We start from the raw sequence: 20,756 nt of genomic DNA, 5'->3' as shown, positions 1-20,756 counted from the left end.
TAATCCTAATTAAGATTGGTCAAATTACCTTATAGGAATTGTCCCCACATAACAAAATTATTTCTGAACTCCAGCTTACAGGCCACGTCTTCAAATAATAAGATAACTTAATACCCAGTCTCACACATACCTGCTTTGGATAATCACAGTTGGGATTTGTGGAGTTGATATTTAGACGAGATTTGGGATTTAGAATTGATCCTAGAATGGGTGAAGGCTTGATGATATTGGGATGAGTTAGATGTATTTCATGCATGAGACAAACATCAATTTTAGGGAGCCACAGTAGACTGTTTGGGGTTGAATAGTGTCCCCCCAAAATTCATGTCCATCCAAAACCCAGAAACTGACCTTATTTTGGAAATGGAGTCTTTGCAGATATCATTTGTTGAGATGAGGTAATACCAAAGTAGAGTAGACCCTAAATTCAATATTGGTGTCCCTATAAGAAGGAAAGATACAGAGACACATAGGGTAAGAGGGCCATGTGGAGACAAAGATTAGAGTGACACAGCTACAAGCCAAGGACACCAAAGATTGTAACAAACAGCAGAAGCTAGGAGAGAGGCATAAACAGATTCTCCCTCAGAGGCCACAGAAGCCAACCAATCCCACCAACACCTTGACATTCAGACTTTTGATCTCCAAAACTATTAAAGAATAAATTTCTCTTGTTATAAGTCACCAGGTTTGGGATAATTTGTTGGCAGTCCAGGAAAATAAGACACATGGCAAAAGGAATTTTGGAGATATAATTAAGGTCTCAAATTAGTTAACCTTAAGCTATGCATATTATCAGGGTGGACCTGGCCTGATCACATGAGCCCTTTAAATCCAGGTCTACAGGAATTCTATAGAATGGTAGGATCCTAGGTTCACCGTGTCCCATGGATACAACTTAACAACTACCAAATCCTAAATGCCTCAGAAATCAATCTGAAGACTAGCAAAACAAACTCCACAACTAAGGTAGGGAAGAGACTACATCAAAGAATGTAGGAATTGTGGAGACTCAGCTTGGGAGAGAAATGGATTGTGGAACTACAGTGGGGAGGGAGCCGTGATCTCAGAGGAGGGTGAGAGACATACTAGCACACAGGAGAATACACAGAAAAGACAAATCCCTATAGCAATGGACTTGGAAAGTGAGAAGTGAGTTTTGGGAGTTCTTTTAACCAACAGAGCTTAAAGCCTGGAGTTTTAAAGGTCTGCATGCTTGGATCTGGGAGACCTCAGAGGACATTGGGACTGCTTTTGGAGAAAAGGCAGGCAAACAGCCTGCAGACATACAGTGCGGAAACACCAATCTGAAGAGTGCCTGGGACACAGAATGGGGAGGTGAGGTTATTTACTCATCTTGGAGCATGTCCCAAAGAGGTAGCATTCAAAGGAGAGATCCCTCCAGAAACAAAGGAACTGGCTGGCATCATTTCCCTTCCTTGCCCTTCAGCATAAGCACAGGGCAGACACTTGCTATCTAACTTGCTTGTACCAAGCCCTGCCCCCTCACCCTCTGGAAAAAATGCCCTTTCCAGTCACCCTTGGCTCAGTGTGATAGGCCCTCATTACCAGAAGATTGGCCCAAACCTTGCCAGCATCGTATCTCCTGACCTGGGAGTTTTTGTGAGGCCTCAGTTCTGGTGACAGTGGAGACATGTCTCATTTCACAAGCAGACTAGTTAAAATGCACCATATTCAGGCAGGGACCAAACATTGCCCACAACAGGCAAAGGGAACCTCTGAAAATGGCTGGGCTGAAGGATAAAGTGGCCAGGACACAACAGCAGAGCACACACTGGAGACACTCCCAGAAGTGCTAAGCTCTGGGAAAAAGAGGACACTACCTGCAGGGCTCTACAGGACCTTTTCTTCATAAAGCCATTACCCTCAAGAACAGGAGACATAACTTACTTTCCTGGCACAGAGACTTAGACAAAATGAGAAGACAGAGGAATTTGTCCCAAATGAAAGAATAGGGCAAGGTCGCAGCTGGAGATCTAAGTAAAACAAATATAAGTACCATGCCTGATGGAGAATTTAAAGCAATGATTTTCCTTGAGAGGAGGCTTGGGGCCCTTGGTGCAAGCCAGGCAGTCCTGAGCCAGTGGCCTCAGATCTGTCTGAAGCAGCAGTCACGCCATGGTCCCACTGGTGCCATGTCATTCTGCAGTTCCTTTGGGGGTGAGGTTTTCCAGAACCACATTGAGCCAGGTATCTATGTATATGCCAAGTGTGACTATGAGCTTTTCTTCAGCTGCTCAAAGTATGCACGTGTGGCTAGCTTTCAATGAGACCACGCATGCTCATAGTGTGGCCAAGCATCAGAAGCACAATATACCTGAAGCCTTAAAAGTTGTCCTGTGGCAGCTACGGCAATGGGCTGGGCCCTGAGTTCCTGAATGGTGGCCCCAAGCCAGGACACTCCCACTTCTGAATACTTAGCTGCTCACTGAAGTTCAACCTGAAAAGCAAAGGAACTTCTGCCTCTCAGGAGCCACAGGGCAGGCATTTCATACCCATTCCAGCTGAAAACCATGCCCTGTGGCCACACTAATGATCCCACCTTGGAACTGGAAGCCCAGACACTCAGACAAGGAAGAGGGCTAGCTTAAGAATCAGGAAGTTGTGGTTCTGCACAGGTTCTTCTTGGGAAAAGCACTAGTTTGCAACAGTGGCTCATATCCTGCTGCCAGGATGGCCCCTGGAGGGCCCAGCTGTGAGTTTAACTTAGCCTCCTGCTCATGGGAGTCTCAAGCAGGTGGGCCCTAAGCCTATATTGTTTTGAATGATGATGCACTCCCATTTTATCTTCTCCTCAGCCCACTATCCCCTCCTTGCCTGAACTCACCCCTATGGGACCTGATTTTGAGACAGCCTCCAGCCCTCACCAGCTGTTCCAGCATGCGTCACTACATGATTTGCTCTGGTTAAACCCTCCCAGGCAGTCAGAGTGGTGATGATCTTGGACCCACTGGGAGAGTGGGCCAAGGGGACAGACTTCTGGTCTCTCAGTTATAAGAAGAGAAATCCTGAACCCTGTTTCATGGTCTGTGGGGGTGCACCTTGCCTCACTCAGGCTTAGGGATGTGGCTATTGCTCCATTACCTTGATTGCATAAGGCCAGGGCTGGGGAGCTCAAAGCCTACAGCTCACACCATCCCAGGAATCAGTGACTATACTATCTTGCACAGGCTTTGAAACTCTTGCCATCTGGGAAGGTGGGTGATGCTGAAGCCCCTTCCCACCTTAACTCTTCTGTGGAGTAATCAGGAGACCAATAAACAAATGGAACCCCCAAAATAAAAAATAAATAAAGTAAATAAAGCAATGATCATAAGGATTCTCACTAGACAAGAAAAGAGGGGAAGACATCAGTGAGACCATTAACAGAGATAAGGAATAACATAGCAGAGATAAAGGGTTCAATAAACGAAATGAGAAACATGCTTGATGGAATGAACAGCAGGCTGGGAGAAGCATAGTAACAAAATAATGGCCTAGAAGACAATAATGGGAGGTAAGCTAAACAAAAGAGAGAAAAAAAATTATGCAAAACAAGAATAGACTTAGGGAACTCAGTGACTCCATCAAACGTAATAGCATTCTTATTATAGGAGTCCCAGAAGAGGAAGAGAGAAAGGGGGCAGAAAATTGAAGAAATAATAGCTAAAAACGTCACTAATCTGAAGGAAACAGATATCCAGATCTAGGAGGTACAGAGAACCCCCAACAAAATCAACAAAAGCAGGCAGCCCGGGTGGCTCAGCAGTTTAGTGCCACCTTCAGTCCAAGGCATGACCCTGGAGACCCAGGATCGAGTCCCACATCAGACTCCCTGCTTCTCCCTCTGCCTGTGTCTCTGCCTCTCTTTCTCTCTGTGTCTCTCATGAATAAATAAATATAATCTTTTTTAAAAAATCAACAAAAGCAGACCCACAGTAAGACATACTGTTTTTTAAATTTTATCTTAAGTAGGCTCCACACCCAGTATGGGCATGAAAATCACAACCCTGAGATCAAGAGTCTCATGCTCTACTGACAGAGCCAGCCAGGTGCCCTACCAAGACATATTATGATTAAGATGGGAAAATATAGTAATAAAGAAAAAAATATTAAAAGCAGCAGGACAGGGATCCCTGGGTGGCGCAGCGGTTTAGCGCCTGCCTTTGGCCCAGGGCGCGATCCTGGAGACCCGGGATCGAATCCCACGTCGGGCTCCCGGTGCATGGAGCCTGCTTCTCCCTCCTCCTGTGTCTCTGCCTCTCTCTCTCTCTCTCTCTCTCTCTGTGTGACTGTCAAAAAAAAAAAAAAAAAAGCAGCAGGACAAAAGAAGATAGTTACATACAATGGAACCCCCATAAAACTATTGATGGATTTTCCATTAGAAACTTTCCAAGCCAGAAAGAGGTGGCATGATATATTCAAAGTACTAAATGGGAAAAACTTGCAGGCAAGAATACTGCATCCAGCAAGGCTATCATTTGGAATAGGAGGGAGAAAGAATTTCCCAAAAAAACCTAAGGGAGCTTGTGACCACTAAACTGCCCTACAAGAAATATTAAAGAGGACTTTGAGTGGAAAGAAAAGACCAAAAATGACAGTATGAAGGCAGGAAATAAAAGAGCAGCAAAAATGAATTCTTCTATAAAAAAATCAGTCAAGGAACTCACAAAATAGAAGGATATAAAGTATGACACCATATACCTAAAACATGAGGAAGAGAAAAGAATGGGTTCAAACTTAGACAACTATCAACTTAATATAGACTGCTATATGTAGAAGTTATATACAAACCTAAGGGTAACCACAAATAAAACACTACTAATAAACAGGCAAAGAATAAAGAGAAAGAAATCCAAATATATCACTAAAGAAAACCAGCAATTCATGAAAGAGAAAACAAGGATGGATCAGAGGAAATCTTCAGAAACAACCACAAAACAAGTAATAAAATGGGAATACATATGTAGCTACATATGTAGCTATTATTTCTTCAATAATTACTTTGAATGTAAATGGACTAAATGCTCCAATCATAAGATGTAGGGTGACAGAATGGATAAAAAAAACAAGACCCATCTATATGCTGCCTACAAGAGACTCATTTCAGACCTAAACACATCCGCAGATTGACAATGAGGGGAAGGGAAGGGGAAACATTTATCATGCAAATGGATGTCAAAAGAAGGCCAGAATAGCAATAATTGTATCAGACAAAATAGACTTAAAAAAATAAAAAAACTGTAACAAGAGACAAAGAAGGACATTGTATAATGATAAAGGAAACAATCCAACAAGAAGATGTAACAATTGTAAATATTTATGCACCCAACATGGGAGCACCCAAATACATAAAACAGTTAATAACCAATTTAAAGGAACTAATTCATAATAATACAATAATAGTAGGGACCTTAACACCCCATTTACATCAATGGATAGATTATCTAAACAGAAAGTCAACAAGCAAACAGTGGCTTTGAATGACACCCTGGACTAGATGGACTTAACAGATATATTCAGAACAGTCCACTCTAAAAGAGAATACACATTCTTTTCAAGTGCACACGCAACATTTTCTGAATAGATTACATGTTAGGCTACAAAACAGGCCTCCACAAACTCAAAAACACTGAAATAATACCATGCATCTTTTCTCACCACTGCTATGAAACTAAAAGTCAACAAGAAGAAATCTGGAAAGACCACAAATACATGGAGGTTAAATCACATGCTACTAAATGATGAATGGTTCATCTAAGAAATGAAAGAAAAAACTAAACAGCACATGGCAAGAAATGAAAATGAAAACACAGTGGTTCGAAACCTTTGGGATGCAGCAAAAGCAGTTCTAAAAGGGAAGTTTATAGCAATACAGCTCTACCTCAAAAGCAAGAAAAATCTCAAATAAACAACTATCCTTATACCCAAAGGACCTAGAAAAAGAACAACAAACAAAACCTAAAACCAACTGAAGGAAGAAAATAATAAAAATTAGAGCAGAAATAAATGTTATAGAAACTAAAAACCAATAGAACAGATCAATGAAACCAGGAGCTGATTCTTTGAAAAAAGAAATAAATAAAATTGATAGACCTCTAGCCAGAATTACCAAAGAAAAAAGGAGAAAGGATCCAGATAAATAAAATCACAATGAGAGAGGAGATTTAATAACCAACACCACAGAAATACAACCAATTATAATAGGATATTATGAAAAACTATATGCCAACAAGCTGGACAACCTAGAAGAAATGAAAAAATTCCTAGAAACATATAACCTGAAACAAGAAGAAATAGAAAATTTGAACAGACCAATTACCAGAAAGAAATTGAATCAATAATCAAAAAGCTCTCAACAAACGAAAGTCCAGGACCAGGTGGCTTCCCACAGGAATTCTGCCAAACATTTAAAGAAGAGTTAGTACCTATTCTTCTTAAATTATTTCAAAAAATAAAAGAGGAAGGAAAACTTCCAAACTCATTCTATGAGTCCAGCATTACACTGATGCCAAAACCAGGTAAAGATGCCACAGAAAAAGAAAACTAGAGGCCAGTATCTCTGAGGAACAGAGATGCAAAATTCTCAACAAAATACTAGCAAATCAAATCCAATAATACATTTAAGAAATCATTCACCACGATCTGATGTATTTATTCCTGGGTGATAAGAGTGGTTCAAAATTCCCAAATCAATCAATGTGAAACATCACATCAATAGAAAAAAGGATAAGAACCATATGATCACTTCAGTAGATGCAGAAAAAACATTTGAAGGGTGCCTGGGTGGCTTAGTCAGTTAAGCATCTGACTTTCCATCTCAGCTTAGGTCTTGATCTCAAGGTTGTGAGTTCAGGCCCCATGTTGGGCTCCACACTGGCTGTGAGCCTACTAAATAAATAAATAAATAAATAAATAAATAAATAAATAAATAAGCATTTGCAGAATACAACATCCATTCATGATAAAAACCCTCAAAACCCTCAACAAAGTAGATTTAGAGGGAACATACCTCAACATAATAAAGGTCATATATCAAAGACCCATAGATAATATCATCCTTAGTGGGGGAAAAACTGAGAATCTTTCTTTTTCCCCAAGGTCAGAAATAAGACAAGGATGTACATTCTCACCACTTTCATTCAACATAGTACTGGAAGCCCTAGCCACAGCAATCAGAGAACAATAAGAACAACAACAACAACATAAAAGGCATCTAAATCAGCAGGGAAGAAGTAAAACTTTCACTATTTGCAAATAACATACTACTATGTATAAGAAACCCATAGGACTCCACTAAAAAACTGCTAAAACTGATTCATGAATTCAGCAAAGTTGCAGGATGCAAATCAAGATACAGGAATCTGTTGCATTTCTATACGCCAATAATTAAGCAGCAGAAAGAGAAATTAAGAAAACAATCCTATTTACAATTGCACCAAAAATAATGCCTACGTATAAACCCAAAGAGGTAAAAGACCTGTACTCTAAAAACTATAAAACACTGATAAAAAAAATTGAAGATGACATAAAGAAATGCAAAGATATTCTATGCTCAAGAATTGTGAGAATTGTTAAATATTGTTAAAATGTCTATACTACCCAAAGCAATCCACACATTTAATGCAATATCTATCAAAATACCACCATCATTTGTCATAGAACTAGAACAAACAATCCTTAAATTTGTAGAGAACCACAAAAGACCCCGAACAGCCACAGCAATCTTTAAAAAAAAGCAAAGATGGGACGCCTGGGTGGCTCAGTGGTTGAGCATCTGCCTTTGGCCCAGGGCATGATCCTAGAGTCTTGGGATCGAGTCCCACATCGGGCTCCGTGCAGGGAGCCTGCTTCTCCTCTCTCTGCCTGTGTCTCTGCCTCTCTCTCTCTGTGTATCGTGAATAAATAAATAAAATCTTAAAAAAAAAAAAAAGCAAAGCTGGAGGCATCACAATTCCAGACTTCAATATGTATTTCAAAGCTGTGGTAATCAAAATAGTATAGTACTGGCACAAAAACAGATACATAGATCAACAGAACAGAATAGAAAATCCAGAAATAAACCCACAATTATATGGACAATTTATCTTTGACAAAGCAGGAAAGAATATCCAATGGGAAAAAGACAGTCTCTTTAACAAGTAGTGTTGGGAAAACTGGACAGCCACATGCAAAAGAATGAAATTGGATCACTTTTTTACATCATACACAAAAATAAGTACAAAATAGATTAAAGACCCATCTGTGAGACCTGAAACCATAAGAATCTTAGTGAAGAGCATAGGCACTAATTTCTCTGACATCAGGTGTAGCAAGTTTTTTCTAAATAGATCCCCTAAGTCAAGGAAAGCAAAAGCAAAAATAAGCTATTGGGATTACATTAAAATAAAAAGCTCTGCACAGCAAAGGAAACAATCAACATAACTAAAAGGCGACCTGAGGAATGGGAGATGATATTTGCAAATGACGTATCCAGTAAAGGGTTAGTATCCAAGATTATATAAAGAACTTATAAAACCCAACACCCCAAATCTGAATAATCCAATTTAAAAATGGGCAGAAGACAAGAAAAGACATTTCTCCAAAGAAGACATCCATATGGGCAACAGACACATGAAAAGATGGTCATCATCACTTATCATCAGGGAAATGCAAATCAAAACTACAATGAGATAGCACATCAACCAGTCAAAATGGCTAAAAATCAACAACACAAGAAACAAGTGTTGGCGAGAATATGGAGAAAAAGGAATACTCATGCACTGTTGGTGGAAAAAGCAAACCGGGCAGCTGGGGTGGCTCAGCGGTTTAGCACTGCCTTCAGCCCAGGGCGTGATCCTGGAGACCCAGGATCGAGTCCCATGTTGGGCTTCCTGCATGGAGCCTGCTTCTCCCTCTGCCTGTGTCTCTGCGTCTCTCATGAATAAATAAATAAAATATTTTTTAAAATAAAGAAAAAGAAAACTGATGCAGACACTGGAAAAGTGGCTTTTGAGGATCCTCAAAAAGTTAAAAATAGAACTACCCTAGGATGAAGCAATCTCACTACTTGGTATTTACCCAAAGAATACAAAAACACTAATTCCAAGGGCTACAGTGCACCCCTCTATTTATAGGAGTACTATTTACAATAGCCAAAATATGGAAACAATTCAAGTGTCCATTGCTTGAGGAATGGATACAGAAGCTACACACACACATACACACACACACACACACACACACAAACAATGGAATATTATTCAGTCATAAAAAAGAATGAAATCTTGCTATTGGCAATGACATGGATAGAGCTAAAGAATATAATGCTAAGTGAAATAAGTCAGTCAGAGAAAGACAAATGCCATACAAATTCATTCGTATGTGGAACTGAAGAAACAAAACAAGCAAGCAAAGGGAAAAAGAAAGGCAAGCCAAGAAACAGACTCTTCAGTATAGTGAACAAACTGGTGGTTACCAGAGGGGAGGTGAGTGGGGGGTTAGGGGAAATAGTGAAGGGGATTAAGAGTACACTTAATATGATGTTCACTGAGTAAGGTATAGAATTGTTCAATCACTCTATCATATATCTGAAATGAATATAGCATTGTATGTTTACTATACTGGAATTAAAATTTTTTAAATATTTAAGAGATAATCTAAAAACTATTTGTAATTTATATGAAAAAAGTTAATATATGTAAAATACAATAAAACATATAAAAAGAAAAAGATGAATAATACACTTGAAAAAATAGTAAAGAACACAAGCAGACAACAACAAATTAATAGCAATAACCATAACAATGAACATTTATGTATCAATATATTAATATATTCAATCTCCATAATGATCCATTAAGGTAGATAATATGGTAACCCATGTTACAGCTACTTCTCCTTCTCCTTTCACAACACCTTTCTCACACAACAAAAATAGGCACCTATCTCATCTTAGTGCACTGTGCCAGGATGTTAAAATCTCTAGGGGGCTAACAAAAAGACAACTCAAGACTGGATTTCCTCTCCCATGGCAAAACAGAGTTTAGGTAAGAAATCTTGAAGAGGGTGCCAAACTCTTACCAAAGCTCTGTTCTTGAACTAACTTCTTGCTTCCTGCCCCCCTCCCCTTCTCACTCCCTTCCTGGCCTCCCTCTCCTTCCCTCCCCTTCTCTCTCCTTCCTTATTTCTATCTTTGAATTATAATTAGAAATAAATCACACAGGCATATTAACATGTTTATTTAAATTAATAAAGTCAGACTTTTCCTGATGAGGTTAATTTGGTTTTAGCAATGAGAACTAGTTTTGTAAAACAGGTAACAGATGAAATATTTTTCCACAAATTAAGTAAGATAAATGTGCAGCTCCAAAGATTTAACAGAAATATACTTAAATCCCATGTAATATAATATTCCAGAAATATTCTGCAATTATTTAAATTTATGATGAAAAATATTAGATGTCAACTTTAAAACGGAAAAAGATCACAGTTATTTAAAAAATGGTAGGGAGTATTTGAACAAAAATGTTTGAAGACTACAGCTCTGAAACCTTCAACACTACACTGCCCAGTCAGTAACTGCAAAAGTGCCCAACCCTCATTCACGGAGAAATGGAAATTAATTAGATTGGTAAAGATTTAAGTCTGATAAAACACAGCATTGGTGAAGCTGTGGAGAAATAGATTAATAAGAGTGTATATTTTGGTGAGTAATTTGAGAAAACCAATTACAATTTAAAATGTCCACAACCTTTGGTTCCTGAAAACCTGAAAGATTACACATCAAACTGCTAACATGATTATTTTTAAGAGAAGGGAATTTAGAAAAATTCATTCTTTTTAAAGTTGGTATTTCTGTAATGTTTGAAGTTTTTACAGTAGAGAATGAGGCAGGGGAAGTAGCATAAGCCTAAGGCAAGTATCATGATAGCTAAAGTCCAAAAATGAGCTATTTTTGGAATATTAAAAGGAAATTTAAACAACAGGTGATTAGATTCAATGGCATATAATACTGGATTCTCAAAAGCCATACAGTATACTTCCTTAAGCAATTCATAAGCTTTTTCAACAGCATCCTTAGCAAGTAAATTTCTTGAATATACATTTACTCTCCAATTTTAGCCCAAATCCCACATTATTCTATCTTCATGTCTTTAAATATTACCTGTGTCTTTTATACCATATCATGGATTAATAATTCATCATGGCTTACCTGAAATAAAATCTAATGAAATAAAATGCAGATGTTTCTCCATTTTTGCCATAGTATAGTCTTAGAAAACATCCCTGACAGACAAAATCGTTCACATTACGAATTTGGTTATACCCGCAATAATTCTCTTTGCCACTAGATGGTGATTTAGCTAATGCAGTGTTGGGAAGCTATCAGAATATGAGGTTGGCCCTTAGCCACCAATAGGAGCTACTACCAGGTAAGGAAGTAAAGTTCAGTAAGAAGGAAAATACAAACAAGCATAATTAACATATCCACTTGTGAACAGCAAAGGAAAAAATATCAAGTTAAAAGGAAGGAGCAAACCATATGCATGTTAAGAACCTTCTATAAGAATTAAAGGGAAAGTTCAGAACATGACAAGTAAAAAATAGAAGAGATGTTTTAAAATACGTATCATACAGTCTTGAAGAACTAATTGGTGCCATGTATTTTTAGATCTACTCTTTATTTTGATGTCCACAGTTCAGATGGAATAGTGCTCTTCCCCTCTACCCCTACTTCCCTGTAGCATTTAACCCAGAATCTACTTGAATTATTTAGGCCATTTTTACCTCAGTCTTTGTGAAGGACAAAGGCTACAGGGGGCTAAGAAATGTGTTTTCAGATAATAAACATCCAATTAAATAATTTTCTATCTCCTTCCTAAGGTTTTTTTATATACTTATTTTTCTTGTACTGAGGCATACATGTATATAAAACTCAGGATATAAATATTTAGACCCAATTTAATCCAAAAACCAATCAATTCAAAGTGAAAATGCCTTTAGCTTTACTAACAACAAAAAAGAATTTTTAGTAGTACAAGAGAATGCTCATGCCAAGCCATTGTAAAGGCTCTACAGAATCTACATTATAGTTGTAAGAAGTTAGCTTATTTGGTCATGTTAAAGTATAACGAAAAGGATGTGGAATGTCTTCACATAACTTAGAGAATCATAATCATTCACTCTCAGAAATACTTGAATTCAAAACGATCCTTTCCTTTCTTACCTATAAGGCTGTACTTTATTCCCCAGGTCCTGAAATTCCAGTGCTTTTTTAACAACAGCTTCATTTTCTTCTGGATAAACTGAACATGTGCAATAAACGACTGCTTGAGCTTTAGTAACTATAAAGAAGGTGTAATTAATAATAATGATCCTATTAACAATCCTAAACAGATTTATATTTCCAAACATCTATTTGATACTACTACCACATGGTTGTGAAAGGAATGATTTCCATAAATGTTTGCATGATTTCCCTTTATAGCACATATTAGTAATGTAAATCTGTGGCCAATAAGTAAAGTGAATCTAACTGGATTGTATAGAAATTGAAAATTCTTTTTTTTTAAGTTTTTATTTAAATCCCAGTTAGAAAAAATAAATAAATCCCAGTTAGTTAACATACAGTATAATATTAAAAGTTTCAGGTGTAGGGATCCCTGGGTGGCGCAGCAGTCTGGCGCCTGCCTTTGGCCCAGGGCGCGATCCTGGAGACCCGGGATCGAATCCCACGTCGGGCTCCCGGTGCATGGAGCCTACTTCTCCCTCTGCCTATGTCTCTGCCTCTCTCTCTCTTTCTCTGTGACTATCATAAATAATAATAAATAAAAATTAAAAAAAAAGTTTCAGGTGTAGAATTTAGTGATTCATCACTTGCATACAACACCCAGTGCTCATCCCAACAAGTACACTCCTTAATTACTCATTATCCATTTAACCCATCCCCCATCCACCTCCCTTCCAGTTTGTTCTCTATAGTTAAGAGTCTGCTTTCCGGTTTGCCTCTCTCTTTTTCACCTTATGTTCATCTGTTTTGTTTCTTAAATTCCACATATGAGTAGAATCATATGGTATTTGTCTTTCTCTGACTTCATTTACTCTCTAGTTCCATTCACATTGTTGCAAATGGCAGTATTTCATTCCTTTTCATGGCTGCCTACATTCCATTGTGTGTGTGTGTGTGTGTGTGTGTGTGTGTGTGTGTGTGTGTGTGTATATATATACCACCCCTTCTTTATCCACTCATCAGTCGATGGACATATGGGCTCTTTCCATAATTTGGCTTTTGTTGATAATGCTGCTATAAACACCAGGGTGCATGTATCCCTTGGGATCAGTATTTTTGTATCCTTTGGGTAAATACCTAGTAGTGCAATTACTGGATCATAGGGTAGTTCTATTTTTAACTTTTTGAGGAACCTCCATACTACATACCAGTTTGCATTCCCACCACCAGCATTAAGAGGGTTCCCCTTTCTCCACATCCTCACCAACACCTACTGTTTCCTGTGTAGCCATTCTGACTGGTGTGAGGTGGTATCTCATTGTTGTTTTGATTTGTATTTCTCTATTGATGAATAATGTTGAGCATCTTTTCAAGTGCCTGTTAACCATCTGGATGTCTTCTTTGGAAAAATGTCTATTCAAGTCTTCTGCCTTCTTAACTGGATTATTTGGTTTTGGGTGTTGACTTTGATAAGTTCTTTATAAATTGTGGTTACTAAACCTTTATTGGATATATTATTTGCAAATATCTTCTCCCACTCTGGAGCTTGCCTTTTAGTTTGGTTGACTGTTTCCTTTGCTGTGCAAAAGCTTTTTATCTTGATGAAGTCTCAATAGTTCATTTTTGCTTTTGTTTCCCTTGCCTTTGAAGACATGTCTAGCAAGAAGTTGCTGTAGCTGAGGTCAAAGAGGTTGCTGCCTGTGTTTCCCTCTAGGATTTTGATGGGTTCTTGTCTCACATTTAGGTCTTTAATCCATTTTGAACTTATTTTTGTGTATGGTGTAAGTAAGTGGTCCAGTTTCATTCTTTTGTATGTTGCTGTCCAGTTTTCCCAACACCATTTGTTGAAGAGACTTTTCCTACTGGATATGCTTTTTCTTTGTTGAAGATTAGTTGTGGGTTTATTTCTGGGTTTTCTGTTCTGTTTCATGGGTCTATGTGTCTGTTTTTGTGCCAGTACCATACTGTCTCGACCATTACAGCTTTATAACTTGAAGTCCAGAATTGTGATGCCTCCGGCTTTGCTTTTTTTAAGATTGCTTTGGCTATTCAGTCTTTTGTGGTTTTCTACAAATTTTAGGATTGTTTGTTCTAATTCTGTGAAAAATGCTGATGGTATTTTGATAGGGATTGCATTAAACGTGTAGATTGCTTATCTTAACAGTATTTGTTCTCCCAAACCATGAGCATGGAGTGTTTTTCCTTTTCTTTGTGTCATTTTCAATTTCTTTCACCAGTGTTTTATACTGTTCAAAGTATAGATCTTTTACCTCTTTAGTTAGCTTTATTCCTATGTATCTTACAGTTTTGGTGCAATTGCACATGGGATCAATTCCTTGATTTCTCTTTCTGCTGCTTCATTATTGGTGGATAGAAATGCAAGATTTCTTTTTTTTTTAAGATTTATTTATTTATTCATGATAGACATAGAGAGGCAGAGACGCAGGCAGAGGGAGAAGCAGGCTCCATGCCGGGAGCCCGACGTGGGACTCGATCCTGGGACTCCAGGATCACGCCCTGGGCCAAAGGCAGGCGCCAAACCGCTTAGCCACCCAGGGATCCCTTTTCTTCTGTAAAATGAGATACTACTACTATCTGCACTCATTTATTCACACATATCAAGCACCTACTACGAGCTAAGCACTATTCTAGGCATCCAAGATATACAGACAAAAATCCTTGCCCCTGGGAAGCTTGTTTTCCACGTTTTATTAACATGATAAGACACAAATAGTTAAATCATATCATATCTTTAGGAGGTGATAAGTGCTATAGAGAAAAAGCAGTGATGGAGATAGTTTCAGATGATATTGTAATTTTAAATAATGTGATCTGAGAGAGCATCAAAAAATTCTTTACCAACTTTCTAATCTTCCAACCATTTATTTCATAGATCATATATATATGAACTCATATATATATGTGTCCAAATTAATATTTATGAGTAGCATCAACAGACTGGCTCTGTACTTTCCATTTGCCTTATTTCTACCTCATTTATGTTCTAACTTTATGTAATGAATTATCTATAACTATATATTTATCTTTGAGCCTCTGTAGATCAGGATTTATTCACACTCATATCCCTAAATCCAGCCTGACCCAGAGTATGCACTTGATAAACAATGCACTGAATTAATAATAGTTTATGTAATTTCTCAGAGATTTCTCACTTTTTCATATCCATATCCATTTGAGGGCAGTGCTCCTCAAAATCTAAATGGAAAAAGAAAAAAACAAAAACAAAAAAACAAAATCTAAATGGAGTGATTGAAACAATACCACAAATACCTAAAGAGCTTAGTTACTCAGGGTTAAAATAAAGAAATCTAGGCTATATTTGTAATTGCTTTTCTCTATTCTCTATTTAGTACTAAGAGACATAAGAATTTGATTAAAATTTTAATTGTAGAATAGTTATTATGGGCAGGCACAATGACAACAGAAAAATTACATCAGGTAAAAACCCAAAGGAAAGAAATAAACAAAACGGTTCCATAATAGATGTACGTAATTTTTTTACTTCAGCATTAGGAAACTGTTCATTATGCTTGCTAACCCATGCTACAAATGATAGCACAGCATCTATTTTTAAGACAGACTGAAGTGGTAAAAATAAATATTTTGATATTGGAAGGCACTAAGACTATTTTGGAAAATTCACTTATAGTCACAACTCATTAGCCTGATTATAATAGATAAATGAAGTATTAATGTTTCTAAGATTTACAACATATTTTAAGATTGCACTGATTAATAAACTTACATTTCATTGCATGTGTTAGCTGTTCATATTGCTGTTGAGCAAGAATGTGAAGTTTATCTTCTGATGTGCCTCCTTGAGAGAAATCTTTAAGTAAACCTGTATCTAAAAGCAAATAAATCCTTTTAAATATATCACTATTGGGTGTATTTCATATGTTGCTATAATCACATAGTTTAATTTTTCAATCATTTTCCTTATTAATGAGAATTTCATGGAAAATATTTATTAAAACTAAATAAATAGTATTATAAAAATGCTGTTAAAATTTAAAAACTAAATAAAGATAATTTCATTTAGTTTTAATATTCTTTCTTCTCCAAGTTCTTATGCAATAGTCATCCAACTACGTCATTTAGATACAGAAGAGAGAATGCAGTAAATCTGGAGTCTAATAGATGAAAAGAAAGAAGAGATTTATTTCCAAGGCAGAAACTGATGAGCTACTACAGTCACGTCTGAGGAGGAAAGAATACAAAAAGACATGGTTAAAAACATTAACTTACTGAAAGCAATCTTGGAAGAAAAAAATTCAGGAAGGTAAATGTATGTCTTCATAGATTAAGAAACAGATCAAGAAACTCTTAAAGTAACTTTTAAAAAATTTTAAAACTAATTTTAACATGTTTTTTGATATTTTGATATTAAGAATAATTTGTACCACTTTATATACATTATTTATCAATCGCCCTTAAAGACTTTTCATTTATTTGAGAGAGAGAGAGAGAGTGAGTGAGTGAGAGCAGGCACAAGCAAGAGTGGGGGTAGTGAGGGGAGAGTGGCAGAAGGAGAGGGAAAAGCCAACTCCCTACTGAGTAGGAAGCCCTACAAGGGCTCCATCTCAGGACCCTGAGATCATGACCCAAGCCAAAGGTAGCTGCTTAACTCACTGAGCCACCCAGGTGCCCCATCACCCCCTTTAACATTAAGAAAACTCCAAACATACATTAGACTACTTATCTAAGGTCACATAGCTACGAGGTATAGAACCATGCTTCTAGCTCAGAAATCTGACCAGAGTGTCCAAACTCCTAACTTCTGTTTATTTCGCACCTCAGTAACTGAAGTACGAGAGCCAATTATTTATGCCATATAGTGGCTCTTCTCCATTCCAGTAATATCGCTAAGGGTTAATTTAATTCTATTTCTTCCCAATTTAATTTTATACTTCACATTTTTCTATCTCTATTCAACACTTAAAAACATTTTTTTCTTAAGATTTTATTTATTTGACAGAGACAGAACAAGTAGGGGGAGTGACAGAGGGAGAAGGAGAAGCAGGCTCCCCATTGAGGAGGGAGCCCCTGATGCAGGACCCTGAGATGACCTGTGCCGAAGGCAGATGCTCAACGGACTGAGCCACCCAGGTGCCCCTCTATTCACCAGTTTTTTAAAGGACCATTTACATATTATACTATAAAACTGTATCAATTTACCTCTTTCACTCCATTTTAAAATAATTCCAAGTTGTTAGCAAAGAACAATTTCATATATTCCTCAATGATTCTAATATTTTTCCATGTTAAAATGTTTTTCAAACTAACTCATGATTTCTCCCTTCCACCTAGTATCTAAGTCTTTTGGATTTATCCCCACTAAGCTTGGTACTATTTCTACCATAGACACTAGGTCAGCAGCTCCTTCTTTGCTCTGGCTATTACCTCCTCAGAGGAAACCTTCCTTTTTTTCCCCTAGGTTTCCCAAAGCCTGCTTCTTGGCTTATCCTGTTGCCTCTTGATCAAAGTTTTCAGAACGTTGCTAATACCTAGGAAATTTTTTACTTTCTCCCTTTTCATAACTTGTGGTTCCCTTTGGGCTTTCCATCCCACCCCACCCCACCCCCAACAGGCTCTACTTTATTTTTACCTATGGTTTGTTTTTTTCTGCATTCCCACTTCAAGATGGCCCAGAGTAAGGCCAGAGTCTCTCAGTTGGAAGGTCTAATTCTCTTGACTGCAATGTTTATTATGGCGGCAGCTATTTCTTCCCCCTCTTTTTCCCATTGTCTACTAATTCTTATTTATTTCCCAGTCAATGTAGGAAGTTTCTCAGCTCACTATTCTCCCATCTGAGTTGGTTATGCTTCTGTTTTACTACCACTGGGAAGACATTTTCTATAGCAGGTCAAAATTTCACGTGGAACAGTGTAAGCCCAGTTACACATTTTGTAGTATAGTGGAATGTGCTAACTAATCTGAATTTGAATCCCAGTCTCTCTATTTACTAGCTACACCTTAGGTAGCTTGTGAGATTTCTCTTAGTCTTGTTCCCTCCCTCCCCAAATAGAGATAATAAAAGGACACTACCCTCAAAATGTTATTGTGACTATTAAGTGACAGTGCACACATACCACCTAGAATATTGGCTGGCACATGGTTGTGTGCAATAAATATTAGTTTCCTTCTCTCCCTGCATTTCTTTTTCTCATTTTTTATTCTGTCCTTGCTAGAAACAGAAAATTGGTACTCACTATATGCTGAATGTTGGTGAAATGTCTTCTTTATCTAATATTTCAGTTAATCTTATTTAATTAGAGCTTTCAATATGAACAGATTAGAGTAAGGATCCATTTCAGTTAATGCACGTTTCAGTTAATGCACAGCATTTAAAAAGGGGCTCACAGTGTCAGCCTCAGAATCAGAGCTGCTGTGTTTTAATCTGGGCTCTGACACTAGTCAAATGGCTCTGGGGAGCTTCAACCCCTCTGAGCCTCAGATCCTGTACTCATAAAATGTAGAAAAAAGGAGTTCAGCATCTGCAGTTTTGCTTTCTGTAGTTCAGTTACTGAAGGTCACGGAAGCAGATGATCCTCCTTCTGCCAAATCGGTGGAAGGTCAATAGTCACCTAATGCTACATCACCACCGTGCCTACCTCACTCACCTCACTTCATCTCATCTTGTAGACATTTTGTCATCTCACATTGTAAGAAAGGTGAGTACAGTGTAATAAGATATTTTGAAAGAGAAACCACATTCACATAACTTTATTTCAAAATACTGTTATAATTGCTCTAATTTATGATTTGTTGTTATTAATCTCTTATACACTGAACTTTATCATAGGTGCATAGGTATAGGGGAAAACATAGTAGATGTAGGGTTCAGTATTACCCATGGTTTCAAGCATCCACTGGAGGTCTTAGAACAAATCCCCATAGATAAGGGGGGAGACTGTAAAAAATTCATTGAGTTTTTGTGGTTTTGATGAAATAATTGAAGCAAAGTGCTTAGCTCACTGCCTTATAAATATGTGCTCAATAAATGGTAATGTTAAATAATATTTTATGATTTATTAAAGAAGGAAATGAAATATTCCTAGTATTAATATTTAATCTGAGGCATTCATATCATAAAATATACATACTGGAGGTTAAAGAAATCTTGAGTTTGAAATAATGTGATAATAATTTAATTTTAGAGCACAGTCTGTAGAGTCTGGCTGATGTATTATTTTTTTAAGACTTCATTTATTCATGAGAGACAGAGAGAGACAGAGACATAGGCAGAGGGAGAAGCAGGCTCCCCGTGGGGAGACCAATGTGGGACTCTATCCCAGGACCCCAGGATCACACCCTGAGCTGAAGGCAGATGCTCAACCACTGAGCCACCCAGGAGCCCCTCAGTCTGGCTGATCTAAACCTGAATTCTAGCTCTGTTACTAACTAGAACCTGTGTGACCTTGTAAAATTGAATTAATCTTTCTGAGTCTCAGTTTTTTCCTCATAAGATGCTGATAAATGTTAATGCCTATATCTTGAGTTCAAGTATATACCAGAATAGCATAACAACCAACATCTGATCACCTACATCATTCCAATTATTAAATATTTTTAATATTCCCCTGTGCATATCATAAAGGATTGCTATAAGGACTAAATGAGACAATGAATGTAAAGTACTTAATTTTTTTAAGAGTTTATGTATTGGGGTGCCTGTGTGGCTCAATCGGTTGAGCATCTCCCTTCAGCTCAGGTCATGATCCCCAGGTCCTGGGATCATGCTCTGCATTGGGCTCTCTGCTCAGGGGGGAGACTGCTCTCACTCTCCCATCTGCTCGTGCTCCCTCTCGCTATCTCTCTCGCTCTCTCTCTCAAATAAATAAACGAAATCTTAAAAAAAAAAGTTTATGTATGTATTTATTTATTTGAGAGAGAGAGAGTATGTGTGTGCAAGTGTAAGGAGAAACAGAGGGAGGGAGAGAAGGAGAGAAGCAGACTCCATGCTAAGCACAGAGCCCAGGTTGGGGCTCAGTCTCAGGACCCTGAGATCCTGACCTGAGCCAAAGTCAAGAATCAGACACTTAATTGAGCCACTCAGGTGACCCGGCATAAAGTACTTTACACATTGTACATACATGGTAGCTACTCATTAATCAGATATATTTGACATGTCATTTTAATGATTTTAAACAATTTTATTTCTGAAATTATCAAAAAATTTCAGGAATTTATAAATTAAAAATTTATAAAGTACCTTCATGCTCATTTAGTATAAATTCTACTGGATTACTAACACCCAGTCCTGAACAACGAGGTAGCAACAGAATCACTTTAACTTTCTGTAATCTATGATCCTTTGATTCAATGTTAAGAAATGTCTCATGAAGTATTTCAATATCTTGGAGAAAAAACAGAAAAATTAATGCAAAAGTATTAATTTAAAATCTTAATACAGTATGTAATTAGATTGATTTATCATTGTTCATTTTTAAATCCTCAACCTCACAAAGAGTCATCCTAATATAGTAAAAAAAGAGGACTATTCTTCTCTGATAACTTCCTA

General features: G+C 37.4%; 1 protein-coding gene and 1 pseudogene across 1 annotated transcript in view; one reads left to right on the top strand and one right to left on the bottom strand.

Moving 5' to 3' along the window:
- The window catches only part of NSUN7 (NOP2/Sun RNA methyltransferase family member 7), a 76,631-nt gene that overhangs the window by 5,808 nt on the left and 50,067 nt on the right, over positions 1-20,756 (bottom strand). Inside the window, exons 10-12 of the mRNA XM_055326164.1 lie at positions 20,448-20,591; positions 15,978-16,079; positions 12,209-12,326 (exon numbers count right to left, since the gene is read on the bottom strand). Coding sequence (XP_055182139.1) covers positions 12,209-12,326; positions 15,978-16,079; positions 20,448-20,591 — 364 coding nt within the window. The remainder of the gene's footprint in view (positions 1-12,208; positions 12,327-15,977; positions 16,080-20,447; positions 20,592-20,756) is intronic.
- LOC129510535 (methionine-R-sulfoxide reductase B1-like) lies at positions 2,157-2,554 on the top strand (annotated as a pseudogene).

This window comes from Nyctereutes procyonoides, unplaced genomic scaffold (genome assembly GCF_905146905.1).
Source record: "Nyctereutes procyonoides isolate TBG_1078 unplaced genomic scaffold, NYPRO_anot_genome, whole genome shotgun sequence".
Taxonomy (NCBI): domain Eukaryota; kingdom Metazoa; phylum Chordata; class Mammalia; order Carnivora; family Canidae; genus Nyctereutes; species Nyctereutes procyonoides.
The sequence above is the reverse complement of the archived record's forward strand: the minus strand, read 5'-3'. Positions and strand labels throughout refer to the sequence as shown.